Source organism: Falco biarmicus, chromosome 1 (assembly GCF_023638135.1).
Source record: "Falco biarmicus isolate bFalBia1 chromosome 1, bFalBia1.pri, whole genome shotgun sequence".
NCBI classification, from domain to species: domain Eukaryota; kingdom Metazoa; phylum Chordata; class Aves; order Falconiformes; family Falconidae; genus Falco; species Falco biarmicus.
The window spans coordinates 75,017,272-75,028,776 of record NC_079288.1 but is presented as its reverse complement, the minus strand read 5'-3'; the positions used below and the strand labels follow the sequence as shown (position 1 = coordinate 75,028,776).

The following is an 11,505-nucleotide window of genomic DNA, read 5'->3' as shown; positions in this document are numbered from 1 at the left end:
TCCGCTGCGGGGCGGGGGGCGCGGGGCGGGGCGGTGGCCGCGCAGGCGCAGAGCGGCGGGGAGGGCCGGGACGGGGAGGAGGGGGCAGGGCAGGGCAGGGCAGGGCGGCTGCACGTGTCGCCGTCGGAGGCGGCGGTGGAGGTGCGGGCGGTAGGTACCGGCAGGGGGGAGGGTGCGGGGACGCGGAGCGGAGGGGGTGGGCCGGCCTTCCCGCCCCCTGCGGCCGCCTCCGGGTTCCGCACAGCGGCGCCGCTGGCCTGGCCCCAGCGCAGGCGGGCCTGCTGCGGGGAGCCGCGAACCGCCGGCTGCGGAGCGAGGCGGAGGGGTAGGGGGCGTTGGTGGTGCCGGGGGTGCTGGTGTCCCCCGTGCTGAAGGTGTCGAGCGAAGTGAGTTTTCCCTTCAGGACTTTCACACGCGCGCAGTCAAGCAGCTTCGCTTTCCTGCCGGTGGGCGCGCAGCTGCGTTGCTTTGGGGCCATCCCAGCGCTTCTTTCCAGCTGTAAGTGTAGGATCAACCCGTGTGTGCCGAGGGCTGTGCTCGTGTGGGGAGGAAGACGGTTGTACCCGCTGCCCAGGAGCTGCTGACTGCTCGGCGACATGGTCGTGTTCACGTGCAGTGCGTGTGGGGAATCTGTGAAGAAAGCACAAGTTGAGAAACATGTGAACATCTGCAGAAACTGCCAGTGCCTTTCCTGCATGGATTGTGGCAAGGATTTCTGGTAGGTAAAGGATGGAAAACGGCCTTGCTCGCTCTGCACTGGTTGTCACAAATACAAATATATGTTTTCTATAGTATATTAGAATTAAATTTTCAATTTCTGAATAATTCATATTTGTATTTCAAACTTATGCACGTTTTTATATAATTTCAGGCTTAATCATCCAGATTTGAACCACAAGGACAGCTAAACCACACAGTAAACAGAGTTGCAATCTTTTATTTTCTCGACCTAAGTGACAGTGCTTTCAGCATCCGATCATTGACTGTTACTTGCTCTGCTGCTGCAGGGAGAGTGAGATTGGCAGTAACGTCAAAAGTTCTGAATTTGGTTGTCACTTTTCAGAATAAAGCAGTGCTACGCTCTGCTTTGAAATATAAATGTATGAATTTGCATAAGATAATAAGATTGTCCTTAAATAATGGCTATATTTCTCAATGCTTCACTGACAAAAGATTAAGGTATATATTCATTCCTTTTCAGGGGCACTTATGAATTGGTCATACTACGCTACCACGTTTGTGTATCTATATTTAGGAATTAGGTTTCTGTGAACATTTTTAACCTGCTTTTCTAATTGTAAAACATGTCAATGTGAGTAGTAAAATACAGAGGTGCTTTAAGAATTGTGCATACGTTATACATATACAAATGTGCTTAAGTTAGAGTCATTAAGAAAAGCAGCAGTATACTGAAGACTTGGGTCTGATTTTGCAAGTCAGAAATTATTACTGAGGGCTATAGCATGACAGAAATGTCAGCAGTCTTACAAGCATGTACTTCAAACACGTCAAGCTTTACTTATGTAGGTGTTGACAGTATTGAGGTTTAAATGATAAATGCTATCATCTGTTACTTTAGTTTGTGGATTAGGTAGAGTCTTGTGTAGTTGAAAGGACTGAACACTTTTGTGAATGACAGTTAAAAATCTCTCATGTCCAGGGGTGACGATTATAAGGAACATGTGAAGTGTGTAAGTGAGGACCAGAAATACGGTGGGAAAGACTTTGAAGCCAAAACTACCAAAGGAGATGCTAAACAACAGGAGTGGATTCAGGTAAGGTTTGTACTGTATGTATGTTATTGTATTGTATTGTATGATAAATAACTATTGTTTATAATTGTTAAAGACACAGGAGAAGCTATACTGGAGCAAAGCAGAGGTTGATTTTTCCCAATACCCCCAGCTTGCTTTTGGCAGTTCCTTGTTAGGTATATTGCTTATTGTGGTAAGAAATGCATTTTTTGTTTTGAATCTCTGTCTTACTAGTTTGATTTAATGTTCCCTAGTTCTTGCATACAAAGAGGCATTGATCGTTGTCAGCCCTCTTCATGCCACATACGCTTTTGTAGACCTTCGCCAGGCATCCCTTCCCATCTCTTTGTCTCTGTTCCAGGCTGAGAAGTCCTACCCTGCTCAGTTGTTCTTCATATGTAGATTGTATCTTTGGTCCTCTGAAGTCTTCCCAGTTCTGCTGTATCCTTGTGAAATGAGGTTACAAGGACTACATACAGTGTTTAAGATGCAGATGAACCATATATTTAGTCTGTGTCATAATGATGTTTTCTGTGTTCTTTATTCCTTTATTACTGATTTTTTTCAGTTGATCTGCTGTTTTTGACGGCTGCTGATCATTGTGCTGGTATTTTCATGGAATTGGCTATTTTAACCCCAAGATCTTGTGTCTAAACTCCAGTGATCAACTTAAAGCCTGCCATTTTAGGATTGCTTTTCCTATGCATGCTGCTTTACATGAATTTTTGTTGAATGTAATTCATCTTTTTATTACCTAGTCGCTCATTCTTTCAAGATCTTTCTGGAATTATTCACAGTCCTCATACTGAATAGCTTCATATCACCAGGAAAATTTTCCTGCCCTCTTTTCAGATATTTTATAAATATGTTGAACAGCAGAGGTTCCAGCATGGATGGAAATGTCTCCTACCCTTTCTGTCCTACCCTTCGGGTAGTTACATATCTAATGCAAGAACCTCTTATGACTATTAGTTTCCTTTAAATGTTTTGGGAAAGAACTGTCAGGTTTTTAAAATCCCATTAGATCACATTTATCCATGGATTTGTTGATTTCTATCACGTGTAGAACACAATCTAACAAAGTACTAAGCTACGTATGTATTCAAGGCATACAAATCATACCTTTGAAGTCAACAGATCAGTGTCCTTGAGAGTGAACATTGTTTGAGCATGTTGTTCAAAGGCAGTATGATATGAATGCTATTGTTTATGAAAATTGTTAGCCTTCCTCAATACTTTCTACACAGAAGGGTGAGGAATTATTACAGAGCATCCTTTTCTGGTAGTCTTAACAGATCCACAAAACCTTTCAGTAATTATGTTTTCAGAAGTACAGGAAGGCTCTCCAGCATCCAGTGGCTACATTTTTAAATAATGAGAAGCTCAGAGCCTTTTTTCCCCTCCACATGCAGCAGTGCTGTTCAATTAACTGCTGTAAGGCCCAAGCCTAACTTCATCTGTGCTGTTCTGCTGGCACATCTAGCATAGGAATAGGCCTGAGCTGTTTTACAGGGATTAATGGTTGTTGAAGCTGGCACTACTGCCAAAAGAGATGCATGTCAAACTGTGGCCTCAAACTTAGCCTAATTTTCACAATTAACTCCAGAAGTTTGCAAAAACCAACCAGCTGGCAATTGCTTTGCTTAATGCAGGTCTTCTTCATGCTGCAGTGATTCCCTATGTGATACAGTTACTTTATTTTTAAATGTTTATATTACAGGTTGTAACTTGTACATCAGAAACCATTGGTGAGCAGTCCTGCTTGCCTATACATAACATTTTATATAGATAACTTTGACGCATCTTATGATATATGATAAAACTAAAGGTTAGTGTTTTCCCCACGTGTATTGAACAGTTCTTTCGAGCAGGGTATCCTGTTTATGGGTACTGGGTTATTTCTGTCCAGTGTGTTTCCAACTTGCCTACCTTGCATGTCTCATTCGATCATTATGCTCCTTTGCTGATTTAGTTGTGTTTTTCTTCATTCAGAAAATTCATGAAATAATGAAGAAGCCAAACATAAGCCCCAAAGTGCGGAACATTATGGAGCAGATGCGTGTCTTTGATAATATTCCAAGAAAAAAAGTAAAGTTTCAGGTGTGTTCTAATAGAGATTTGTAGTAATCCATGCAGTGAGTTTAAAAATAGACTTTCTTAGTGAGTGTCACTCTCTTTTTTACAAAGGTGGGACAAATTGCTTATTTGGGCATTGGTAAATTGATGGCGTAATAGGTGAGTTTCAAATAGGCAATGATTGTAAAATACATCTCCTTGCTGCTTTAATTAGGTATAAGCCAAAGTCTCACCATTCAAGCTTAATCTCCATGCGTTAGCTTCTTTTTTTTAAATACCTTTCTTCTTTTCTATTTGCAATTTCTATTGAATCTCCAAATGCTTAGACATAATTTTAAAGGATTCTTGTATCTGTGGCTTTGTGTTTTTCCTCGTAAAGGCACGATACTGTTTTGAGAGTTTTCCTGTTGCTCAGTACTCTTGACAGAATCTCCCACACTGCGTGCTGCACTAAACTTTGCATCACAGCCAAATCAAATCCTAAATGTTTCATGTGGTATCAGTAAAGAATTACTGGCAAACTGGCCTTTCTCCCCACCCAGCAGCCTCTGATCATGGTTGCTTCGAAAGCACTCAAATAAAACCTAATGGAGCTGCAGTGAAGTTGCTGCTAGTGAGCTGTAGGTTAGAATACTCTTCTACAGAATTAATGTTCTAAGCAGGGGAAGTGATGTTGTCAAGAAGCCTTTCTCTTTGATAAGATATGTTGCAGTGTAAGATCAAAAGTTTTTGCAGTTCATTGTCCCAGTTTACAAGTGCAGCTTTCCTGAGATTTTCATTGCAATGGAAAAATCTTTATATTAGGTTTTACTTGGAATTCCACACTCGTGAAAGTTGATATGTTGCTGACAGTGCGAGCATATTATAAGTAGACATTTAATGCTTTGTTTTAATTTTTAGCAGGGACTCCTGCAATAGCCCCAGCAACTTTCAAATGTTTGCATTGAGATAGTCGTTTGAATTGTACTTTTCTGTAATAAACTAAGGTATCCATTTAGGAGCATCACCATCTGTCCAGCGCACAAATAAGTAAGATCAGATCCTAACGCTTGTAACTCGTGAGAACTCTCAGAAGGTTTGGTAGAACATTGTTAACATAACCAGCTGTATAAAAGCTTGAGGATTATCTTTTCTATATATTTAGCTTTTCTGGATTACTATTGGTGAAGCAATTGAGAGGCATGGTATAGCCTCATAACAGTACAGAGGCATTATGCAAAACAATTTAGCATGGAAGTTTAAAAGATCTCATAGAAAGTAAATGCCTAACCAGATCTTAAACAGAAGTGATTAGATTCTTAAATAAAAACAACAACCAAATACATGGTAATAAAAAAGTCAGAGGTGCACCTTTTCAGTTACGGGTGTTTTTTTTCCTGCACAGAATTGGATGAAGAACAGTTTGAGAATTACTGACAGCATTTTGCAAGACCAAGTGTGGGATATTTTCTCTGAAGCAACCAGAAATGTAAGTTAAGTTAGAGGTACAATATTGTACAACAGGAATGCAGTCAAAAGTGCTATAAGGGAAACCTTTCAGACTCTCTTTGTAGATGTTAGCAGAAATATTGTCTCACGTTGTTCCAGTGGATACTGTTACACTGTAATTTCCAAGACAATTGCTAATTTGTAGAGCATATTGTTCCTGAAGTATTTGTGCATACTGGGCAAGTAGGTTGTGATTAAAAACATGGACACAGTGACATGATTGTGACACAGTAATGAGAAGGCTAATTTAACTTTATTCTATGCTATTAGTACAAAGGGAAAGGAAAACCACCAATTTTATCTTTGGTTCCAGTCTTTTACCACACACCAAGAAGGAATAACACAATGTCTTTCTAGAACTTTATTGGCCTCAGATTTACGTGTAGTGGAGTTGGGAAATAACAGCACCTAGTTTACTTATTTTATTAGTGGAGAGAGACGAGATCCTCCAGTTTCTGGTGCAAATTCCTCCCACTTCTGTGTCCAAATTGTGAATTTACACTGACCTTTTTTTCTCAGTGGCTAATTCTGTGCTATTTCAGGGCTAGCTTAGCATGTTTTGGTAGGGTGGTGTTTTGATTGTTTGTTGACATGTATTGCTGCTACTAGAAAGCTGTTGTAGAAGCTTACTTCACTGTCGATGTAAAGATGTTCTCCCAGCTCCCCCCAACTTCTTCTGAGTCTGCATGCCTTTGACATTAATGCCTTGTTGATTATGCTTTATGTTCCTGACTTGATGATTCCAGTTAAATCTATTTGTAGTTTTTCTGAAGAATCCATATATAAGAGCCAGGAAGGAAGGAAAGACATTTCTTTAAAGGATAGGAACATAACATAAACTCTGGGCAGTGAGTTGCAAGGACATGTCTTGCTGAAACATTAATTTGGAGTTAGCACAACTTCACTGAAGTCTTAAGCAGTTTTGTCTGGATTTAAACTCATTTAAAAAAAAAAATCTTGAATCTGAACAATTATTTTATTTAGACACAAGTAAACGATTTACATTTTTCACAGAATATAGCATTAAAGCAAAATATGTAACACAACTTTCTTGCTCAGATCATTTCAATACACCTTTAAGAGGTCTTAGAAACATCTCAAAATACACTTCAGGGTGTATTTTCTGAAATGTATATACTCAAAGGAATTTCTTAAGTGGACTTCATATTTAATTGAAATTGAATTGAAATTACTCTTTACAAAAACAAGTTAGTATTAAGTTGCTTGTATAAACATGTATTCTCTTTCTAAATAGCCACATTAATATTTCAGTAATTGTATTTCACTTGTAATTATTAAAGTTTAATTTAAACATAAAAATGTTCATTAGTATATGAATTCTGCTACAAGAAAATTCTTATAAGCCCAGGAACATTAAAAGAAAACCAGATGTGTTAAGGTGAGAAAAGTACAATTAAAACAACCAGCAGTGCCTTTGTTGACATCATGCAATAATAGTTTGTTGTCCCAGACATATCCCAAGACAGGGAAATGCATGGTACAGCTAAGATTATTTATTACTCAGGGCCTGTATATTTGGGAATAGGTTCTGGATCTTGCTGTAATATACTGTATTTTTGTCTACGTAAATTGAAGAGTTCTCTCCCTTAATTTAATTACATTTAGAAAATATGTTAAAAAACACATAAAGATTTCATATAGAAATTATATATGCTTTAAGACAACATTTCTTCTGTGATGTTAAGGTAATTAGCATTTAGGCTGATAAGTTAAAAGAAGAATCAGCCATGCTATGTAGTGCTGTTTCTCAGGTAATTGGTGTCACCACATGTAAGCAGTTTAATTAAATTCAGGATATTTGTGTTCTTCATGAATAATGTAGTAGAGAAAAGCTGTAACGTCAAAAAAGGCATGTAAAACGATAATAATCTGTCTTTAAACAAAAGATTTCAAGTGAGAAAGAACGAGACAAACCACAACCGAAGGAAGAGGGGCAGTCTACAGACACTAGGGAAAAAACAGTGGAGGAAGAAGATGGAACTACAGATGATAAAATTGAGAGGAAAAAGAATAAGAGAGAACGAAAAGAAGAGAGACAAAAGAACAAAAAGAAGGAGAAAAAGGACTTGAAATTAGAAAACCAGTCAGAAATAAAAAGGAGTAAAAAGTCCAAGAAAGGAAAGGAGAGCTTGGAGAATGAATTTGAATTAAATGGAAATGGCCATCAGAGTGAAATAGAAGAGGAATCAAATGTAAAGAAACGCAAATGTAAACACACAGAAGGTATCTATCCTACACCTTATATTCTTGTTTGTTTTCAAGATGGTTTTTCTCAACACCTTAAAGTTCAATAATCTACCTAAGTAGAATTTTTTTAGTAAGTTACATAGACAAAGTAGATTATTTTTAACACTGTGGTTGCAGAGTCCTTATATAAAATCTGAACCTCTTAGCAACTATAAACTCATGTTACAAGAATTAAGTCACATCAGACTAGTTTTATAGTTTAGTTTTGTAATGTTTTGTGTATGTTTATCCAATTCCATCTGTAGAGGAGCCTCACAGAGAAATGACAAAGAGAATGAAAACTGAAAACATTTCAGAAGGCATGGAAGCAGAAAACACCAATGGCAATGAAGAAAATGTGGGAACAGGTAAAGGTATTCTTAAAGGGGGAGTTTATATAATTACAAACCGATTCTGCGAAAGACAGGGCAGAATGTAAATATAGTGCTTTTGCAGCAAGCCATGAAATCAGTTGTGCCTCAGTATACATATAGATTTGGATATTCAGTATACCTGTGTGTTCCATAGTAAGTGGCCTGTGCTAGAGTTGACATTTGATGTTGATCTAATTCTCTTACTTGTTGCTTCTGCTGTGCTGGCAGCCTTTGGCTATGCTTGCTTCCACTGGGCAACGAGGAGTTTGGCATGTTTGTTTCACAGCAGCAGGTCTCTTTCCTGCTGCCACCCACATTAACCAACATAGAGAACAGCTCTGTTGCATCTGTTTGTATCAATTCTATCCCTGTTTTTCCTCAGTGAATTATAAATTGGTCTTTAGTTGTGTTGGACATTAGTTTATGCTTACATAAACATGCCTATCATCTGACACACTTACTTTGAACATACAGATTGTTTATTTGGAAACTAGGGGTTAATGACCTCTGAAGTGGGTACTGTGTGAAATCGACTACCTGTGCTCCAAGGGTGAGGAGACACATCTTCCCAACTATTGCTGTATTAGTAAGAGTGGATGCTTAATAGCCGAAGCACAGAAGTAAAAGCAATCCTGGCCCTAGTTGTTAGAGTGGTATGTTGGTTCTTCATGTCTATGCTATTACAATCTTCAAAAACAGCCTTTATGCTTAAGACACCCTGCTGTTGTAGGGTCAGTAAGGTAACAACTGTTGTGGTAGCTGAACTGGTTCCAAAATTAGGAGATTGAAGAAGGCTGGTTCCTACTAGAGAAAAAAACTGGAAATACCTAATTTTACTAATGATGTTGTGCACCTAATTTTTTTCTAGGTAAATTCAACTGGAAGGGAACCATCAAAGCAGTTCTGAAACAGGCTCCAGACAATGAAATTTCAATTAAAAAACTCAGAAAAAAGGTAATGTACAATATGTTTTTTAATCTCCTTTGATCTTGTGAATTTCTTTCTGTAATGCTTAAATTCATAAAATCCCGCCCACATAAGCAAAGAAGTTTGACATTTAACAGAGTATCAGTTGACAGAATGTCAACTGAGGGACACATTCTTTATTGCTTACTGGACTACGGAAGAAATACAGTGCTAGTTCTGCAAAGGAATAATAGCGTAATAGATTCCATGCTATTTTTATAATACAGTGATGCGAATGTGTTATTTCTTAAAGTGGAATATCTTTACTAACTCAGAATTGTTCCTCTGTCTTTGTGCAGGTTATAGCTCAGTATTACGCAGTAGCTGGTGAATGTCACAAATCAGAAGAGGATATTCTTGTCATATTTAATAAGAAAGTGAACAACAATCCCAAATTTAAAGTTTTAAAGGACAAAGTTAAACTCCTGAAATAAGAGTTTCCATACTTTTTTAACTTTTGCATTTTAATCTTGCTGACTGAGTCAAATTCTTCTGTCAGCTGCACAAATATAATGTATTGGTCTCAATTTACATTGTATATTTGAGAGCAGAATTTAACTTTTAAGACTGGATTCCTCCTCTCTTTCTAGATTTATTACAGAACATTTTCAGATATTTTATTTTTTGATTTTATGGAAAATGTATATTTTTGGTACAAGTTTTAAGAGGCATTGAAAATAATTGCTGCCTACTGTATTAAAATTCTTCCAGTAATGGGTATAATGTATAGGCATGAATGTTTTAGAGGACCTGGATTGTGTGGCTTTTTGCAGAAACTATTGTAAGAGCAAATAGGATTTTCATATTCAAAAACCCACTGTGGAATATATGTTTTGTTATGCTAAAATTCAAAATGGTATGACTGATAGCCCCTATATGCACTATATTTCAGGCTTTAATAACCTGTTAATTCTGTGATGTAAAATGCTTAATTAAAGTGTGTCAAGTTTGTGTATTGCACATTCAGTGAAAATCTAAAGACCAAGTTGCCTGTATATGTATAGCTACTAAATGTTTTAATTAGTAATGCAACTGACTTCAATGTAAGTAGTCTCATGGACTAAAAATTGACTAATGAAATAAGTTACTTTAAAACACAACCTTAAATATAATAAATCTTGCCGCTTTATGATTGCATAATAAAGCCACCAATTACACAAAATTTGAAGAGGTTGTTATATTGCAGTCACCAAAACAATTTAGGCAGGCCAGAAATCTTACATGTATGTAAGAGACAGAATTCCCTGGGGAAAGTTACTTGGAAGTTTATAGGGTTTTAATCAAATGCGAAATACTTTGATAGGGAGTTCCTACCATGAAGTGATCTGTTAAAAACAGTGGTAGAAAGCTGGTGAAGATTTCTTGCAGTTTATGGTATGGTATGGTGTTTTGAAAACTGCATAGCGATTTCCAGCAGATACACTTTCATAAAACTCCATAATGAAAATATCTGAATTTAAAGAAATACTGAATATATTAAAAGTATAAATATGAAAAAATTAACTGTTTGATACACTGGGTCCAGTTTTTCTGAGTACATATTTGTCTTGTTTACTATAAAATTTGCAATAAAAATACCTAACAAATGTAAGATCTCTTCAGTAAGTGTGGTTAATTTATGAAAATGGCTTTGGAGATAAATAGAATAAAATTTATTTACAGACATGGGGAACCTTTGACAAGTTGTTTGAACACATTTTAAAAGCTTCAATTTCTTTTTTTGTTTGTTTTGGATTTAGGAAAGGACATAAAAGAAATTAATACAGCGCAGTTAATCTTTAACTGAATTTATTTTACAATGAACATTGTTACATTAAGATTCTAAAGTTTTGTTACAGTAATTGTTAGAGGATTTAATTTTTCTTTTGTTTAGAATTAATTCTAAATTCTCCTATTCTCTTACATTTTTCATCTTCCCTTGTTGTTGACTATAGCATGTGTTTGACACATGTATAGAAACACTTACTGAACTTCTGCTCATGATACCCCAAGTTACAGATGCAGTCAGCAGCTGCTGCAGTTGTGGCAGCTAATTCTGTGCCATGCCTCCATCCTCTTCTTCCTACCCTCAGACTAAGGTCTAACCTCTTTCTATCCTACGCATCAAAATGCCAATCCCATGTCCACAAGTCAGGATTGTCTTCCAGCTCTCTGCCTCTGCTCTTGTCAGCCAGCTGGTTCCAGCTGCCTTGTAGGTGCATACCTGGTAGCTCAGGTCGCTTTCTGAGCTGGGCAGCAGAAGCTCGCTCTGGCTGCACTACTGGCCGTGCTGTTGTCGGCAGCCTGCATTACTCACATGTTTCTTCAACAAAGGCCTACTATTTTCTTGATGTGCTTATGAACTCCTCCACTGCATTTCCTCTTTCAAACTGGTCAGGGCAATATGGCTTGTTTATGCTATGCATTTAAAAATAAATATTCCCTGCAAATTCTTACTTCGGAGTATTGCAAGTTATCTTCTACAGCTTGGGAGAATGTCGGTTTCTGCTCATGAAAAGCACCGGCATTTTCTAATCTACAGACAAAAGAAGCTGATCAGTATTAGGTGGAAACGAGTCTACAAGAACCTCTGAAGCTGTGCAACAGTTGTTTTTCTTCAG

At 37.7% G+C, this 11,505-nt stretch overlaps 1 protein-coding gene across 2 annotated transcripts; it reads left to right on the top strand.

The window, feature by feature from the left end:
• Window positions 1-69: 69 nt before the first annotated feature.
• LYAR (Ly1 antibody reactive) lies at window positions 70-10,496 on the top strand. 2 transcript variants are annotated; one of them, XM_056339088.1, is made up of 9 exons: window positions 70-150; window positions 404-718; window positions 1,661-1,775; window positions 3,747-3,854; window positions 5,215-5,298; window positions 7,226-7,562; window positions 7,832-7,933; window positions 8,808-8,893; window positions 9,205-10,496. In XM_056339088.1, the coding sequence occupies exons 2-9, from the start codon at window positions 597-599 to the stop codon at window positions 9,337-9,339; spliced, it is 1,089 nt and encodes a 362-aa protein (XP_056195063.1). In that variant the 5' UTR covers window positions 70-150; window positions 404-596; the 3' UTR covers window positions 9,340-10,496. The 2 variants fall into 2 exon arrangements, with proteins under 2 accessions (XP_056195063.1, XP_056195072.1); XM_056339097.1 differs by having other exon boundaries at window positions 123-141.
• The last annotated feature ends 1,009 nt before the right edge of the window (window positions 10,497-11,505 follow it).